At 36.0% G+C, this 19,874-nt stretch overlaps 1 protein-coding gene across 1 annotated transcript in view; it reads left to right on the forward strand.

Moving 5' to 3' along the window:
* Window positions 1-19,518, forward strand: part of NDC80 (NDC80 kinetochore complex component) — a 43,877-nt gene extending 24,359 nt beyond the window's left edge. Inside the window, exons 11-16 of the mRNA XM_008160084.3 lie at window positions 1,079-1,231; window positions 3,493-3,582; window positions 12,727-12,819; window positions 13,999-14,129; window positions 16,022-16,124; window positions 19,037-19,518. Coding sequence (XP_008158306.2) covers window positions 1,079-1,231; window positions 3,493-3,582; window positions 12,727-12,819; window positions 13,999-14,129; window positions 16,022-16,124; window positions 19,037-19,174 — 708 coding nt within the window. The 3' untranslated portion in view covers window positions 19,175-19,518. The remainder of the gene's footprint in view (window positions 1-1,078; window positions 1,232-3,492; window positions 3,583-12,726; window positions 12,820-13,998; window positions 14,130-16,021; window positions 16,125-19,036) is intronic.
* The last annotated feature ends 356 nt before the right edge of the window (window positions 19,519-19,874 follow it).

Below are 19,874 nucleotides of genomic sequence, written 5' to 3' on the forward strand. Positions count from 1 at the left end.
TGCTGCCAGCCTGTTTGCCCCCAACTTCCCTCCTCTGCTGGCCTGGTTACCCCTAACTGCCCTCTCCTGCAGGGTTGATCACCTTCAACTGCCCTCCCTTGCAGGCAGGGTGCCTCCCAACTGCCCTCTCCTGCTGGCCATCTTGTGGTGGCCATCTTGTGTCCACATGGGGGCAGGATCTTTGACCACATGGGGGCAGCTATATTGTGTGTTGCAGTGATGATCAATCTGCATATTACTCTTTTATTAGATAGGATAGAGGCCTGGTACAGGGGTGGGGGCCAACTGGTTTGCCCTGAAGGGTGTCCCTGATCAGGGTGGGGTTTCCTTGGGGCGTAGGGTGGCCTGAGTGAGTGGCCTGTGGTGGTTTGCAGGCAGGCCACGGCCCCTGGCAACCCAAGCGGAGGCCCTGGTATCTGGAATTTATTTTCCTTCTACAATTGAAACTTTGTAGCCTGGAGAGGAGCCAAGCCTGGGGCTCCCTCCGAGGCCGGCAGCCATTTGTGTTGGGGTTATAATTGAAACTTTGTTGCCTTAAGCGGGTGGGCCCGGCCAGGGTGTGCGGAAAGCTTTGCTTCCCCTGTTGCCAGCGGCAACCCTGGCCTGCTCTCTCAAGCTCCATTCTGCCGCCATTTGTTTGAAATGGTTTACCTTCTATAATTGAAACTTTGTAGCTTGAGTGGAGGCTTAGGCCTGCAATGGCTGGCAGAAAGCTTGGCTTCCTCTGTTACCTAGGAAACCTTGCTCTCTGTGGCTGTAGCCATCTTGGTTTGCGTTAATTTGCATACTCGCTCTGATTGGATGGTGGGCGTGGCTTGTGGGTGTGTCGGAAGTATGGTCAATTTGCATATTTGTCTATTATTAGATAGGATCATTATTCTACAAATTGAGTGTGAATAACATTTTTTATTCTTTGTATTTTAAAATTTCCACTCTTACAACTAAAAATACTAAATAACTAAAATACTAAAAAATAGACAATATAATTTTGTGTAAAATTACAGAAATGCCAATTGAAAATCATTTGGAAAGGGGCTGGGTTTTTTTTAACATTTATTTTTTTGTTCTCTTCTTACAGATTGAAACACAATTAGCAGAGTATCACAAGTTGGCTAGAAAATTAAAACTTATCCCTAAAGGTGCTGAGAATTCTAAAGGTTATGACTTTGAAATTAAGTTTTATCCTGAAGCTGGTGCCAACTGCCTTGTCAAATACAGAGCTCAAGTTTATGTAAGTAATCATAAGTATTTCAAAGATTTTCAGATTATATGATTGCTATCTAGTTCATATATCTATAGGTAAAAGTTTAAATTTCAGCATGTCTATAATTCAGGACTAAAAATAAAGCACTGAAAGTTTTTATCTTCTTCTTGATAGTAGAAATTTTCTCTATTGTACTTTACTCTTAGAACTATAATGCCTTTTCATCCTGTCTACCTATTTTATCTATTTAACTATCTAGTAAAAAATTGTGCTTTAGTAGAAGTCTTTACAAGGTATGGTAACAAGACCAGTTCTTCCCAGAATTGAGAGGAAAAACGTCCACAGAGCTGGTGAACCTGGAATGAATCTTGAAAGGTTTTTGGGGTTGTCTGTGGAGAATAGTTTCATACACAAGGAAACACATGAAACATGAAATATAATAGAGCATTAAGTGACTTCAGCAGTCAATGATGAGAAATCTGCACCTAATTTGTTAAATATATCTAAGGATGTAATTTGGGGAAGAAAATTTTTTAATTGCTCTATTGCAATTTCTCAATTATTCACAAATTTCAGTACTCTATTGGTCCCCCCAAAAATGTAAATTTTTAAATACTTAATTTTTAAATAAAGAATTTCAATTCTAAAGTTATGCATTTTTCCCTTGAGAATTATTTATTCCTTCAATAAGTTATTTAGTACAAGTGTTCCATATTAGCTAAGTGTTGGAAATAAAATACCCAGAAAGATCGTTTCTGATTTTCCAGAGATTACAGTTTATTGGTAGATAGATTTTGATTAAATAAAACCACACTCATTTTCAATTTCAAAAGGTACACCCAGTAAACATTTAGTCTTCTACTGAATTGTTTCTCAAACAATTGCTAGATAGCTGGACAGATAGGCAGATAAGCAGGCAGCCAGGCAGATAGAATGTACTCACTGCTGCTTTGAGTAGTTTGACTTTACTAGTGTAATAAAATAATTACCTGAATCAAATCAGAAAAGATTATCTATTGCAAAAAGAATACATATGCTCAGAAAAAGAAGGAAACATTTTTTATTTATCTTAGAAATAGTTTTACATAAAAATAGAATAATAAAAATAGAAATAGCATCAAGAAGGTACCATTCCAACTGTTATAAGTAGTATTTGGAGAAAAGATAAAGAGGACATTACATCTTTCAAAACAGAGCAGCCCAAATTAAAACCCGCCAATAACTTCAAAAGGCCTACTGAAACAGTAATGTACAGGGTTTTCTTTTGGAGTGATGAAAATGCTTTGGAACTAGAGGTGATGGTTATACAACATTGTGAATTACTAAATGCCTCTGGATTGTATACTTTAAAAGTTAATTTTATATTATATTTATTTTAACTTAATTTATTTAACCATTTTAATGTGTAAGTTCTACCTCAACAAAATAATAATAACAATAATAATAATAATAATAATAATAATGGGAAGCAATGAAGTGCTATGTTGAAATAAATCAGAAAAAAAAAGGAAAAAACACACACACACATAAGAAATACAAGCAGGTAAGAGCTTCTGGTTTTGTGAATATGTGGCAATGCAGAGAGAGTGGCAAAGCCCAGAGAGCATGCCCCTTCCCAAATACCTTACTCTATGTAGCTCTCCTATCTGGTTGTTCCTGAGTTGTATTCTTATTTAAATAAACTTGTAAACATTGACCTATTCTGTTCACCCACCTTGCTTTCTTCACAGAACAACATACCCCAATGATCTTTCTACAGTAGTATATTGAGTTGTTCCTTGTTTCTTTTGCAGAGTCCTCTGTTTGTGTGGCTTATTGAGCCAGTCACTGTTCTAGTCTTTGCCATTACAGTAGGGTCACAATGAATAGCAAAAAAGTGAAGAAATGAAATACAAGCAGATATTTGTAAGGCTAAACAGTTAAAAAGGATTAAAAGAAAATGATACCTCTGGAGAATATAGCATAAAACATACAAATTGTTTCTAAGACTGCATTAAACTAAGTATACTTATATAAATGTTTACATAATAACAGTGGATTTCCAGAATAGATAAGCAAATCTAGAATTTTGCATGTATTCAAAACCAAAAGCAAGTTATTTCTATAGAAATTATATTAAAAATTAATTTTATATTCTTATTGACGGTGTGTTCATTTAGATTCAGGATATCAAATTCACTGTTTTTCTCCAAAAGTGGTTCCTCCTATCACATTGGGTAGATGCCTCATAAGAGAAACTTTATAATTACATATGCCATATGTAACCCCCATTCTTATGTATTTTATAGGTACCACTCAAGGAACTCTTGAACCAAACTGAAGAAGAAAGTAATAAAGCTCTAAATAAAAAAATGGGGTTAGATGATACTTTAGAACAAGTAAGTAACAAAACATAGTCATTAAAAGCAAAAATAAGATTTTTTTAAACTTAAAATTACATGTGATTTGTGGTTTCTAATTGCTAAGGAATGACTTTTAAAATATGATAAATGAGAGTTGGAAATACCTTTGACTTAGAACCATTTGAAGCAATTTTTTAAAGTAATTTAAGCATCTTAGATTTCATATATCATTGATAAAAGAAAGGGATATATGTAACTGAGTAAATTTCCCTTTGTTTTTTTTGGTTTTTTTTAATATATTGTTACTGATTTCAGAGAGGGCGTGAGAGGGAAGAGAGAAACATCAATGATGAGAGAGAATCACTAATCAATCAGCTGCCTCCTGCATGCCCCCCACTGGGGATCAAGCGCACAACCCGGGCATGTGCCCTGACCAGGAATCAAACTTTGACCTCCTGGTTCATAGGTCGACGCTCAACCACTGAGCCACACTGGCTGGGCTCCCTTTGCTTTTAATGGAGAATTGTCTCATTTAACTAGAGATAAATTAATAATATTCATTTTTATGCTAAAAGGGCTTTAAGGTGGCTCCCTTAAAAGTAGATATGTATCATTTGGGATTAGAAGCTAACTAGATATGATAGGTTAAGAAATTTATTTTTACCAAATTTTTCTTTGAATTCAGGGAAACTCATATTTAAATGTCTGTGAAAGTTTGTTTCTAAAAGTAGTTTTCTGAAAGTTTCTGCTTATGAGCTACACCAATATCCTTGAAAGAGAACACTACTATTATATTTAACTAGAGGCCTGATGCATGAATTTGTGCATCGTGGGGTCCCTTGACCTGGCCTGTGGGATTGGGCCAAAACAGCTCTCTCACATCCCCCAAGGGGTCCAGGATTGTGAAAGGGTGCAGGCCAGGCCAAGGAACCCCACCAGTGCACATCGGGGCCGGAGAGGGAGGTGATGTTGGACAGCCAGGGAGGTATCGAGGGAGGACTCCAGGGCGTGTCTGGCCCATCTCACTCAGTCCCGATCAGCTGGAACCCAACAGCAAGCTAACCTACCAGTCAGAGCATCTGCTCCCTGGTGGTCAGTGCACATCATAACAACTGGTTGACCAGTCGACTGTCTGCCCCGTGGTGGTCAGTGCACGTCATAGTGAGAGGTTGAGTGGCCTTAGCATATCATTAGCATATTATGCTTTGATTGGTTGAACAGCCGACCGGACACTTAGCATATTAGGCTTTTATTATATAGGATAACCTTTAGAATAAACATTCTTATAGTTGATTAAGAAAAGTTAAAAAAGCTACTCAAATGCAAACAAAAGGTATTGTTAGTATGACAATAAACAATTAAAGGAAAACTCTAGTTAATTCAACTCTCCAAGAACTGTTGTGTTCTGGCTAACAGATTTCAAGATACAATTGTCTCCACCTCCCCCACCCCATCCACAGTTTCCCTCTCTACAGTTTTAGTAACCCATGGTCAAATGCAATCCAGAAATATTAAATGGAAAATTCCAGAAATAAACCAATTTATAAGTTCTAAATTACACACTGTTTTGAGTTACATGATGACATTTCAGGACATCTTACACTATCCCCACCCAGGATGTAAATCATCCCTTTATCCAACCTATCCACACATATACTACCCACCTGTTTAGTCATTTAGTAGCCATCTCAGTTATCGGATCGACTGTTGTAGCACTGCAGTGCTTGTGTTCAAGTAAGTATTCAATACCATCCATGGTTTCAGGCATCCACTGGGGATCATAGAACTTCTCCCACATAGATATGGGGGGAATACTGTATAAAAGAAACCCTATCTTTTTTCTCAGAATAGAAACTTGTTTATTTTTTTTATCATCTGGAAATAAAACCTGTGGTGTTACAAAAATGCAAGTATGCCAAATATTTTTAATGTTAAATTCTATCAAGACTTACTTTATATTAGAAATAATTTTTCCACTAAAAAAGAAAAGTGTGTAACATATAAGTGAGGAGTTCTGTGATACTATAGTTATAAGTTGGGGTTTGTATAACATTACAGTATGGAAAGATAAGGAATTAGGACTGCTTTAACAGGTGTTTCATAGGGTTATTTAAGATTAAGTCTTTTGTAGCCTGCTCCAGTTTGATTTCTCTCTTTTGTTGGGGTGGGCACCAAACCTAGAAACTCTCAAAAAGGTGTAAATTCCAAGCAATAGGAACCTCATGACTGAAACACCTTTTAAATTTACAATGAAACTTTTGAAAGGCTATAGTCAGAACAACTGAGGAGGGATGAGGATTGTAAGATGCCTAGTATAGGCTAGCTAATGTTCCAAAGATAAAGTTAAGTTTATATGAAATATAAATTCCCATTTGGAGAAAGAGATTGACATGCCATTATGCTAATGATATTTGTACTTTTGCAAACTCATTTGGGCATAGAGAAAAGTGGATTAAAGGGAAAGCAACTAAAATTGTTAAGAGGTTAGTATATTGTAGTGGAAATAGAAAGAAAGGGACAGGTTTAGGAAATGTTAAGGTAGAACCTAAGCATTTCATGGCTGAATGTAAAACATACGAGAGAAAGAAATAATCAACAGTGACTTTCGTTTTTCTATTGTGGGCAACCTAGAGAAGAAAAATGAGTACAGGAGTGACACAGATAGTGCTAGAGATGTGGAGCTTGCTATCTATGGAACATAGACATCCAAAAGGAAGTTGAAGCAATAGATATAAAACATAAGAGAGAGAATTGGTCCAAAAATACAGATTCCAGGATCTTTGGCATATATGTGATCGTTGAATATGTCACTGATATTTCTAAGGGAGACTGTACTAGAAAGTGGCAGAGGCTTGAATCTTGAGAAAGAACAACACTTAAGGGATTGGAAAAAGAAGATTCTGGGAAAAACACATAGAGTAAGTAGACAAAATAGTAGAACAATCAGAAGAAAAGAATATGCTATAAAAGTCAAAGTAAGAAAGACTTCAAGAAAGGAGTGATCTTTAACCTTACTGTGCTAGTCATTTCACAATATATACATACTAGAGGCCTGATGTACGAAATTTGTGCATTGGTAGGATCCCTAGGCCTGGCTGACGATCAGGGCCAATCTGGGAGGTGACCAGCAGGGCAATCAGGGGCCCCCGCTGGCACCTGGCTTGACTGGCTTGGGGGCTGTGGGCAACTCCTGCATTGAGCGTCTGCCCCCTGGTGGTCAGTGTGCATCACAGTGACCAGTCATTCCACCGTTGGGTCGATTAGCATATTAGGCTTTTATTACATAGGATATCAGATCATTGTGTTATACACTGTAAACCTATACAATGTTATATATTGATTATATCTCAATAAAACTGGAGGGAAAAGGGAGTGATTAGTAATGCCATTTGCTTCAGAGACTAAAGACTAAAACAATTTTCTCAATTTGACAGTGTTTATCCAAGTTAAGAGAGGATAAGGTAAAATAGCAATTTGAAATAGAACAGTTTAAATTGAATTAGTAAATTAGAATGACAAAACTAATCAATCTGAAAATTACTTTAAAATAATTGCCAAAATCATTTAAGAAAAAAACAGGAACATATAAATGAGAAATGGGTATACTATAAATATAGAGGGAATTTACTTGAATTATGAAGTAATACAGTATAAACACAAATCTTGTAAGAATTTCATTTATAAGGCTAATTCTCATGTCACAACCTGATAAAAGACATCACAAAAGAAGAAATTAAACCAATTACCCTTATGAATATAAATGTAAAGTTTAAATATCAGCAACTGAAATTTACTAAGCATATATATGTATATATATATATATATATATGCTTAGTAAATATATATATATATATACATATATATATATATATATATATATATACACACACACACACACACACACACACATATACACACACACACACACACACACACACTGAGTGGCGAGATTATTATGATCTCTGAATGCATAACAATCTACCCACTCAGTGTATATCCTACATAATAAAAGGCTAATATGCAAATTGTCCCCTCGACCAGGAGTTCGACCAGCAGGCAGGCCGGCCAACCACCCATGTCCCCTCCCCCTGGTTGGCAAGACCCCACCCATGCACGAATTCATGCACTGCCTCTAAAATATATATATATATATATATATATATATATATAGAGAGAGAGAGAGAGAGAGAGAGAGAGAGAGAGAGATATACATACATACATATACACACACACACACACACACACACTGAGTGGCCAGATTATTATGCGTTCAGAGATCATAATAATCTGGCCACTTAGTGTATATATATGCATACATATGCATATATATATATATTTTTTTTAAATCCTCACCCAAGGATTGATTTTTAGAGAGAGTGGGAGAGGGAATGACAGGGAGAAATATCGATGTGAGAGAAACACATCGATTGGGTGCCTCCTGCACACACGACCAGGGCCTGCAACCGAAGTACGTGCCCTTGATCAGAATCGAACCCGGGACCCTTCCATCTGCAGGCTGACACTCTATCCACTGAGCTAAACTGGGTAGGGTGAAGCAGATATATTTTTGAAAGCCTGCTGTGTATCTGGTATTGTTATAATTGATGTTGGTGATACAATATCTGCCCTTTTTAACACTATTTCAGGTAGAAAGGAGGGCTAGAAAACACTTATTTTTCTTATAACATTTTTGTAGTGTAAATACACCTATCTAGATAATACACCTATCTAAAATAATCACTAGGTTCTTTCTGAAGGATTATTTCAGAAAGAAATAGGTAGCTGAACTGAGTTGTGAGTAACAAGTAGGAATTGGCCAGTGGATTACACAGAAGGATACTACTAGACACACACACACACCACTGAAGGTCCAGAGACCAAAGAGCATAGCATGTTAATGAATTACTATTAGTATAATAAATAGAATAAGGGAGCAGCCTAGAGTAACAAGGATATAATTATGAAGGGGGTTAGTTGCTTGTTGGCTGAATGTTTATTCTGTAGGCAGTGGGGACCATTGAAATTTTTTCAGTCAGGTAATAACACCTGTGTGTTTTAGTAAGCTCATAGTATTGCCCTTTTGAAGGATAAATACACACAATTAACCCTTTGCACTCGGATGTCGAGTGTGACTCGACACAGCAGTAGAATAAAGGAATCGAAAAAAGCAAGTGAGTGCAAAGGGTTAAGAGACTGCATAGTAACTTGAATGATAAGTGGTAAGAACTCAAACTAAGGCCTCTGCAGTAAAGATGAAGAAAAAAGATTTAAAGGTTAAAACAACATAATTTATATGTAAAGTTAAAGAAGAGATAAATTAAAAATGTTCATGTGTCTAGCTTTAGTATATGGTGTTAAAGAAAAATTATTCATGACACTTATTAAAGACCATCAGGCAGACTGTATTACAATGGGGTTTTGTAGTAGGCAAGAGAGATTTGACTCAACTCCAAATATAACAAAGAAAAGTGAGAATTTATAGCCAAGGAGCAGGGTGGAGTTCAGGGATTAGAAAATTACTGAACAAACTAAGGGTTAAGGGGGATTCTGGCTAAACCAGCCTAACAGAGTTCTTACTGAAGGCAAGAACATAACACAGAAAGATGGAGGATGAGGAACCTGATCAGATACAAAAGATGGGAGGATTCTAGTTTAAATTCTTGTTAAAATTGGGCACTACAGAGACAAACATGAAGCCCAAAATTCAGCCTAGTTGAGAGTTCAAAAGAGCATAGTTTTGTCAAGGAGAGAATCTTTGTCATTGGTGATGTTCTAGAACCTTGATAAAGAATACAAGAGAAGGGTATGGAAGAGAGAATTTCAGGCTGAGTTATGCCGAGTTTCAGGTCTCTGGGAGACCAAAGTGGAGAATGTCCAATAGACAGTTGGAGTTTGGAGATATCTACACTAATAAAAGAGAAAGATGCAAATTGTACCTCTGCGACGCCCACCAGCCAATCAGGAGTGAGTATGCAAATTAACCCAACAAAGATGGTGGGTTAATTTGCATATGCAGGCACAGAGTGAAGACTGAAGAGGCTTGGCTTCTCCACTGCAGCCAGAGCGGAGAAGCCAAGTCTTGCTGCAGCCTGAGTGGAGAAGCCTAGCCTCAAGGCTTGGCTTCTCTGCTGTGGCCAGAGCAAAGGCCTGGGTCCCGGGTACCAGAGGAAAACCGGTGCCGGCAGCCAGGGGAAGGAAGGCCTATTGCACGAATCTTGGTGCAACAGGCCTCTAGTCTACCTAATAAAAGAGTAACGTGCTAATTGACCATACCTTTGTGACGCCCATCAGCCAATCAGGAGTGAGTATGCAAATTAACCCAACAAAGATGGTGGGTTAATTTGCATACGCAGGTGCCAAGCGGCCGGGACACAGGCGTTCAGTACTATCTCAGCTGCTCCGGGTCTCTGGGCAGTGTGGGAAGGCGGAAAGGTGGCTCCAGCCAGAATGAAGGCAGTTCCAACAGCCAGGGGAAGGAAGGCCCATGCTTGCACGAATCTTTGTGCATCAGGCCTCTAATATAGATATAGGTAGGTATTTCTTAGTATGCAGTTAATTAAAGCCAGGAGATCTCCCAGTTGTGAGATTGAGAAAGAGCTCTCCCAAATGAGCGAATGAGAATACAGCCAAGATCAGAATCTTGGGAGAACATCTACATCCAAAGTCTAATCAAACAAAGAGAAAATTGTGAGAAAGAATGAGAAGGACCTCCCAAAACTTAAAGAGGAAACCAGGAGTTTACATGGTCTTAAAACACAAGTAAGGGGATTTCAGAAGGGAGTAATCAGGTGTTACTCCGATGTCAAATAAGATTAAGTCTGAAAGTTGCTCTTTGGCTTTAACAATTAAGATATACTAGTGACATTTTCAAAAGCAGAGGAGCCAGAAAGCATATTACTGTGGATTGAAGCTTAAATGATGAAAGATAGATGAAAGATACTTTAGTACAAATAGGCTACTCTTTATGGACTACTACCAATTAGGCTATTATAAATGTGTCTGAGGAAAGGAGATGAAACAGTAGTTAGAAATATATGGGAAAGGTTTTTGTTTTTTGTGGTTTTATTTTGTGGTGTTTTATGGGGGAGAGGGTTTTCTTTCAAAGATAAGGGAGTTCAAGGGTAAAGTTTTTAAAAATTAAGAGCAAAGAGAATTGATGGATATGAATGTAGTCCATAAAGAAATATGAAGGCATAGAATCCAGAGAAGAGCTGGAATCTTACTTCTCTTCATGAGGAAAATGGTTGTATTCTGAAACTGACTTGAAAGAAGAAGGGAAGATCTCCTCCAGGTATCTTGGTTGATTGGAGTCAAGTAGTGATGGAATTCCAATCTACTAGTGGTTCTATCTTCTTATAAGTAACTTTAGAGCTCTTTATTGAATGAAAGAATGTATATTTTTATAATCAAGTGAGGAAATGTTTAATTGATGAAACTTTAGTAAGCTGACATGGAAAATAGAAGCTCCTCAGAGATAAATAAACATAATTTTGACCATCCATGAGGGCCCAGTGGAAGTTCAGATTATTTGGGTGTCCATTGGTCTTATTGCAGTTGAATTTAATGAAACAACTAGCTTAACTTACTAATTATTTCAGAAGTAAAATATCCTTAGGTTGGAAGCAAAGTTTATAGCTTCTGTAACTCTAGGCTTTAAAATAATTGAAAAGGCAGTTGGTATAGAGAAAGTCCTTAGAGTTAGAATGTCTATGTCTGAGTTCTGGGCCTATGCTCATTGCATGATCTTGAGTAAATAGCATTCTTTCCTGTCCACTCCACTCACTTGTAAAATAGGAAAAGAACGTCTCTTACAAGGGACTTTTGATGATTGAATAAGAAGTATGTGAAAGTTTTTTTAGCAAGTGTAGTCATTTTACCATCCTATCTTTTGCTAAATAACAATATCTTCACTAAATTTTTCCATCCTATCTAATAAAAGAGTAATATGCAAATTGACTGTCACTCCAACACAAGATGGCTTCCCCCATGTGGTCAGAGATGGCTGCCCCCATGTGGACACAAGATGGCTGCCACAAGATGGCCAGCAGGGAAGGGTAGTTGGGAGGGACCAGGCCTGCAAGGGAGGGCAGTTTGGGGTGATCAAGCCTGCAGGGGAGGGCAGTTAGGGGTGACCAGGCTGGCAGAGGAGGGAAGTTGGGGGCAAACAGGCCTGGCAGGGGAGCAGTTAGGCATCAATCAGGCTGGCAGGGAAGTGATTAGTGGGTGATCAGGCTGGCTTACTTTATTACTCTTTGGAAGAATCATTGACTGTAACCAATCAGTAAGTTATTGGTAAAATCCATATGAATAGTTTTCTTTAATATCCCAAAAAGTGAACATAAATGGAAAATTAGATAACTAAAATAAATAAAGTTTAAAAAAAACTAGAAAGCAAAAGCAACTTATATTTACTATTAATAAATTAATATAAAAATATAGGATAGGATATTTATATAATATATATGAGAGCTTAAAAGCATTCTCACAGCTACTAGTAGAAAAAACAGATAATGGAATCCTATTTTACTGAGAATTAAGCCACATCTTTGATTTCTAGTTAATGGCCTCTTATACTACTCTCTGCATTTAAACATCTACCTAATAAAAGAGTAACATGCTAATTGACCGTACCTTCGCGACACCCACCAGCCAATCAGGAGTGAGCGTGCAAATTAACCCAACAAAGGTGGTGGGTTAATTTGCATACATAGGTGCCAAGCGGCTGGGGGCAGAGTGGGACACTTGCGTCGTGGTGACTACGCAGGCGTTCCACACCACCCCAGCCGCTCCGGGCCTCTGGGCAGCGTGGGAAGGCGGAATGGCGGCTCCGGCCAGAGCGAACGCTGCAGCAGCCAGGGAAGGAAGGCCCATTCTTGTACGAATCTTCGGCATTGAGCCTATAGTTATTTATAAGTTTCCTTGAAACTAACTCCCCTTTGGGTAATAAATTCTTTTTTTTTAATTGAATTTATTGGCATGACATTGGTTAATAAAATTATACAGGTTTCAGGTATACAATTCTACAATAAATAGCTTCTTAAGACAAATCATAGGTGAGTGTCCAAAAGGACTAGAAGAAATAGCATGGTTTATTTAATTGTTACTACAAAAGTCCTATAACTTATTAAAAAAATTTTTATGTATAGTTACGATTTCTCACCCAACATTTTCTTCTCCAAGTTAAATACAATGATAATGGAAAGCAGAAGAAGTGTAAGAACTCTGAAAGAAGAAATTCAAAAGCTGGATGACCTCTACCAACAAAAAGTGAAGGTAAGAAATTTGCCGCAATTTGTATAGGTTAGGCAAAGCTATGTCATGAGTGATTGATGGGGCACCTGTTTTGACAACAAACTGAAATAGTTAAGCTGTATCTTATAACTTGTGTATTAGTTTTGTCTTCTCTTCCAAAGTTTATTATAAGGAGTTATTTTTTTATTCTTTTAAATGACTTTTTTCTGGACTTGGGCTATTTCATAGATGTTTACTCTTTCACTAATTTTTCATACTTGCATATGTGATTTAGTATCCTTGAAAGACCAAAACATACTCTTAAACCTTAAATCCCAATAAGGCCTTCTGTATATGTCATTTCATATAAAATGTCATTCCAAACTGACAATCCTGGCCAAATTCCAAAGATCATTTATGTGAAATCTAAAAGGTGAGTAAAATAAGATTCATTCCCTACCACCTCTAACCCACCTTCTGGGCAGCATTTTACTTAAGGAAATACTCATAACCACTTATACAATTTATGTGAAAATTTTAACCACACCACTGTTTTTCACTTAGTTACAATGACAAAGTATTAGGAATTAAAAACTTCTTTGTTTACCTGTAATGTATTTAGAGTTTACACATTTTTTATGCAATGTGACATTTTTAGAAAATACACCACAATAATATGATCTTCATATGAAATATGAGGCATTTGGTAATCATTTTTGTTTTTTCATATGTTCTCTATGACAGCACTTGAGTTTTTTCGTTAAAGCACTTAAGTAAAAGACTTTTTTAGTATATTTCATCTTGAGAAACCTAAGAATTTATGAATTTGGGCTACTTTGCCTATACATAATTAATACATATGTGAAATAATGGTAGCATGAAAGTTACCCACATTTTTACGTATAATAAAGCATCTTTGATGCTCATGGAAAAAATTTTTAATTAGAATATCATAAAATTTCCTATGATACAGTCTTGAACATACTGTGGAATGAATTTTATGCAGGCCTCTTGAGAAGGTAACATTTATGTTCACAGTATAAGATTCCCAGAGAAGCATTTTAATATCTCTTGTAAAGCAGTAAGCATCCTGGGAATACAAATGATGATGCAACCTGATTTTTTCAAATGCTTTGCATACATTTTTTAAAATCCACCTGAAGTATATAGACTGTGACTATCAAAATATATATATATAAAACCATGACTTTATCCTGATAGGAAGCTGAGGAAGAGGACAACAAATGTGCCAATGAGCTGGAGTCCTTGGAGAAACACAAGCACATGCTGGAGAGTGCTGTTAATGAGGGCCTCAGTGAAACTATGAATGAATTAGATTCTATTCAGCGGGAGTAAGTTCATCTTACCAAGATTTATAATGTTTATTTTCAGTTTAATTATTTAACATTTCTATAGAACTAGATCTATGCTTATTTGCTTTAATCTGTATTGCAGAGCTATTTTGGGGGTTGAGGGAATGGTGACTAGAACTTAAGCAGAATAGCTTACAACATAAAGATACTCTTACCAGACAAATACATTCTACGGCTATTATAGCTATTGCCCCCTTCATTTTTAGATCTAATTAAGAAATGGCTTTTGATCCTTCAAAACAACACGAAATTTTAAGTCAATTCAAATAACTTTGTCTATTTGTTAGTAAATTTTAATAAGTTCACTAAGCTTTAATAAATTCTACTGAGCTCTTATTAAGATACAGTTTCTAGAAATTAGGTATATATGAACTAATTATACTTTATATAGTCAGTCTGCCTTTGTAATCACTACACTATGCAGAATCTGCAATAAAAATTACAGGACTTATGGGAAAATTGTGATTGGGGCCTAATACTCAAAAACTCTGTTTTATATAAACACAGCATAAAATATTTCTGAAACATGAAGTTTTGAATACTCAAAAACTCTGTCAGTGATACAAACAAAAAACTTGAACTTAATGAAAATGCTAGCACAATTGTAAACATGTTAAATATTTAAGAAAAGCATAAATACTACGATAAATGTATTTTACCTTTGAAAGACCTGAAGTTTGTGTGGGGAAATGGGTAATCAAAGGGTTGCAGCTTGTGAATTATTGAGAAGAGGTAGAAGGAGGATTATCTGAAATAAAATGGAAAGTTGTGACTACCAGATGTGGATGCATGTCGCTCATCACACATGTAATGAACTGAAGGAGCTAGTGCTCCTGTTAGGTGTGTGCTTAAGTATTTTGTGTTTTATGTATTCCTTTGCATCTGGATTCAGCTGCGTGCAGTTTTCTGCATTCACCTAATGTTTCTCAAGCAGGAAATTGACATAAGAGAATGCAAAATTTGCATTATGCTCAAATTACTACCTAATATATGAGGTTGAAACAAATACATGTTTCCAAACAAGCATTATAGCTGAACTGATTGGACACTATGGTACATTTCTTAGAAGTTTTTTATTTTCAAATTATACATTAAGTTTTCCTGGCTGGTTTCCCTTATAATTTTAAAACTTACAGAGGAAAATTTTAGACATATTATGTAATAACTGTAACTAAAAATGGTGACATTCCTTTCTTAAAAATACTCTGCCTCTGTGTACATAATTCTCTCATGCAAACTATATAAAATCAGTTTACTAACTAGTTAATTCACAGGTTCTCTAAGTCATAAGTGGCCTTCGAGTAACTTAAAATCTTATTTTAATGTTGGAAGTACAAGCCTTAAGAAAATCACTTCTTCATTTTTTTATTTGTAGCCTAGGAATAGGAAACTCAGTTGAAGGTATTTTTGTCTTGTAGTTTTTGTTTCAAGTTTGAATTTGAATGCCTAAAAACAAGACTCCCCCTCTCCTATTCAAGTGTATTTAATGCCTTGCCCCTGAAAGCATTTGTAAACAGGAATTTTTACTATAATACTATTATGCATGATAATCATAGGAAAATATTATATCAAAAATTAAGTTTACAATTCTTTTGGAGATTTAGGTAAGACCATTTGCTCCCAAGCTTTGTTTACCAAAGAACGAGGTTGTGTTGCTGTTTTGTTTTGTTGTTTGTAAAGGGTCTTTGAAAATGTTTTTATTTCTGTTTTAATGATTGAAAGCTGGATCTCTGTAAATTATATGTGAACAAGCAGCAGCTATCCCAATCACAGCCTGGTTTTATTGAATCTGAAAAGGAGAAGTGAACTAACTAGAACTGATATATTAAGTTTTTCCCTAGACAACTCAAACAAGAGTCTTTCTTCTACAGATACCAACTAGTTGTACAGACCACAACTGAAGAAAGACGAAAAGTGGGAAATAATTTGCAGTGTCTTTTAGAGATGGTTGCCACACATGTAGGCTCTGTGGAGGTAAGTGTGTGAAGGCCTTTTCTACATCCTAAGAAAGCTTTTTAAAACTTTGCTATATTTCTGTCTTATTTCTACAGAAATTAAATGATATATTTTATTTCTATGGGAAATATGATCTAGCATAAATTTATCAGAAGAATCCTACCTAGCAGTGTGGTAAGGGGACACTTGTGCATCTTATAAAGCAATCTGTTTTGTTCACATAAACAGCAAACAATGATATTATTACATCAACAGTATAGAATTTGCTGCCATTTTCCCAAAGATGGTGTTGTTTTATTCTAGGTTTATAAAAGAAATATTCATTCATAATATATAAATATTGGTTTAGATTGAGAAAGTCTGCTTACTGGTATATATATCATTTGACTTCTTTTGGTTTTTACTTTCTTCATCTGTAAAATGAGAGAGTTGTACTAAATATTTGTCAACATCCTTTGTACCTCTGTCTATTACAGATAACTATTCGTCTGACCTTAGTGTTGTTAATCCAGTAGTGATTTATCACTATGGATTTATGTGAAAGCTAACCACAACTATTAAACTTCTAATAAGTTAATATAAAATTAGATTTGAAACTCTAATGATAGATTACTATTACTTTTTAATTACTTTTTGTATATTTTAATATTCAAGAACATCACACCAAATTCAACAAACATTTACTGAGCACTTATTTTGCATTACGTGAAATTCACAATTAGCCAGTAAAGTATAGAAGGAGCATAGAAAGTCAACCAATTATCATTGAAACCTAATGTGGAGAAATTTTGAGTGATGAAATTGTACTAGAAAGAAAACAAGATTTGGATCTGAATGAAGTTTTATTGTAACACAGCCACTTCATTCACTTCCATACTACTTATGGCTGCTTTCCTACTACAACATCAGGGCTCAGCAGATACAAAGACCATTTAGTGTATTTTAGGCCCGCAAAGCCTAAAATAGTTATTACTTGGCCCTTGACAGGAAAAGGTTGCTAACTCCTTTAGATTTCTAACCTCCCTGAGAGGACACAAAATCTTTTTTTTCTTTTGTTTGTTTTGATGTTCCAAAAATTATTATAAAGCTATAATAGCTCACACATGTTAGTATTGTACATACAATCCAATCTCTCTGGTTAAGAGTCCAGGAAAAGATACATGAGAATAGACCGAAAATTGATATAACAAATACATATCTATCAACAAGTGAATCTAAAAGTCAAGTGAATAAAAAATCTGATGAACAGAATAAACTGGTAAATATAATAGAATCAGGGGCATAGAAAGGGAGTGGACTGACAATTCTCGGGGGGAAAGGGGTGTGGGGGGTGCGGGAAGAGACTGGACAAAAATCGTACACCTATGGATGAGGACAGTGGTTGCGGGGGCAGTGGGGGTGTAAGGGCAGAGGGTGGGTTGGGAACCGGGTGGAGAAGAGCTATGAGGGGAAAAAAGGAACAATTGTAATAATCTGAACAACAAAGATTTATTAAAAAAAAAAAAAAAAAGACTTGAATGGGAATTTCACAAAGACCTAATGTGGCTAGCAAACATGTGAAAAATACACCATTTCCCACCCTCAAAAAATTTAAGTTTGGTAATATTAAATGCCAGCAAGAATTGGAGAAATGGGAGTTCTTATTTATATTGATGGAGTTACAAAGTGATGTAACAGTTTTAGCAAACAGTTTTGCAACCCCTAATAAAACTATGCATTTTCACTCTAGGTATTTAATTAAATTTGTACTTTGCTAGAGGTACTGTACTGGTTTAAACAATATACCCCCAAAATACATGTCTATCTGAAATCTCATAATGTGACTGTATTTGGAAATAAAGTTTTGTGTATATAATTAGATGAGATGCAGTTATAGGAGATTAGGGTAGGCCCTAAATCCAGTGATGGGTAGACTATAAAATGTCTGAATGGAAATGGAGGCAGAAATATAGTGATGTAGCTACCAACTACAGAGTGCCAAGGATAACTGGTAGAAGCTGGGAAGAATCCAAGGGCCAGGGACTGCCAGAAACTGAGAAAAGGCAAGGACAGATTCTTCCCTAGAACCTTCAGAAAGAACATAGCCCCACCAGCACCTTGATTTTAGACTTCTAGCTTCCAGTCTCTGAGGTAATAAATTTCTGTTATTGTGAGCCACATGATTTGTTAATAGTAATATATTTGAAATAGTAAAATAACAAAATAACCTGGAGTATTAGTTTTCTATTGGTGCCATAACAAATTATCACCAATTTTTAAATTGGCTTAAAGCAACACAAGTTTATTTTCTTATATTTCTGGTGGTCAGAAGTCTAAGGGGGCCTCTGGGCTGCAGTCCTTGAGGGGCCACCTACACTCATTGGCTTGTCACCTCTCCCTCCAGCTTCAAAGCCAATAGCACAGCATCTTCTATCCTCTCTTCTATCTAACTTCTCTTCTATCCTTTGATCTTCTAACTTCTCTTCTATCCTTTGATCTTCTCTCCCTGACTGTTACACTGCTCATTCCTTCTTTAAAGGACCCTTGTGGTCTACCAGGATAATGCAGAATAATATTTTCTTGAGATCCTTAACTTATATCTGCAAAGTTTCTTTTGCCATGTAAGATAATGTATTCACAGGTTCTGGGGATTAGGACATGGACATCTTTGGAGAGGCTACTATTCAGCCTACCATGCCTTAAAATACTGGATGAAAAAATAAGTCATAGAACGTTACATTTAATATCCTTCAGGAGAATGGTTGTCTCTCAGGAGAAAAGAGAAGGGGATATGATTAGGAAAGGACACAAAGGAGCCTGTATAGTGGGTACAAAAGTATGCCTTCTCTTCCAAATGGTATACTCTTGTCTGTAAATTTGACAATTAAACATTTTAAATGAAATTTAAATGTAATGTTTTTACATTAACAATTGCTAATTGTTTCCACTAGAAACACCTTGAGGAGCAGATTGCTAAAGTTGATAGAGAGTATGAAGAGCATGTGTCTGAAGATCTCTTGGAAAATATTAGAGAGATTGGAGAAAAGTATAAGAAGAAAGCTGCTCTAATTAAATCTTCTGATAAATGAAGATAAAAATGTTGATTATCTAAGCAAGAACTTTATTAACATTGTAAATTTCAAAATGTCCTTTGAGGTTTGAAAAATCTCTTAACATATCCTATACCCATTCTTACAATGAAGTCTCATGACCACATCATCCCATACTTGTGAAATATTTTGTAGCTTTTATAAATCTAGTTCATTAACTTAAAGTGTGTATAACCTGAAATTATGAAAATTTGTTGGTTTGTTGTTTTTAGATATGAGTACCAGTTATATTATGCACCCAGAGTTAATAAAATGTTAACATGAAAGTGTGGAGGGTTTTTTTCCTGGTTTTTCTGCCTATCTTCAGATGGTTTGAAAGGTATTTGCTCTAAAACAAGAATACCAAAGGTATTTGCTCTAAAACAAGAACTGTGGACCAAATCCAATCACAACCATTCATTGACATATCATTTATAACTGCTTTCATACTACAATGGCAGAGTTTAGTATATGCAAAAGAGACCACCCCATGGACTGCAAAGTCATAAATGTGTACTATTCTGGCCCTTTACAAAAACGTTTGCCAATCCCTCATATAAAACTATACAGGGTTGCTACTGTTCAACTAAAAAACTTTCTTAATGATTCTGGACATGTAGTCCAACCTACTCCTTATTGAGAGCCAAGAAGCTAAAATGGTCTAGTTTCTTTCTATCTTTATTCTGAAATAAGTAGAATG

The sequence above is a fragment of the Eptesicus fuscus genome, chromosome 12 (assembly GCF_027574615.1).
Source record: "Eptesicus fuscus isolate TK198812 chromosome 12, DD_ASM_mEF_20220401, whole genome shotgun sequence".
Classification (NCBI taxonomy): Eukaryota; Metazoa; Chordata; class Mammalia; order Chiroptera; family Vespertilionidae; genus Eptesicus; species Eptesicus fuscus.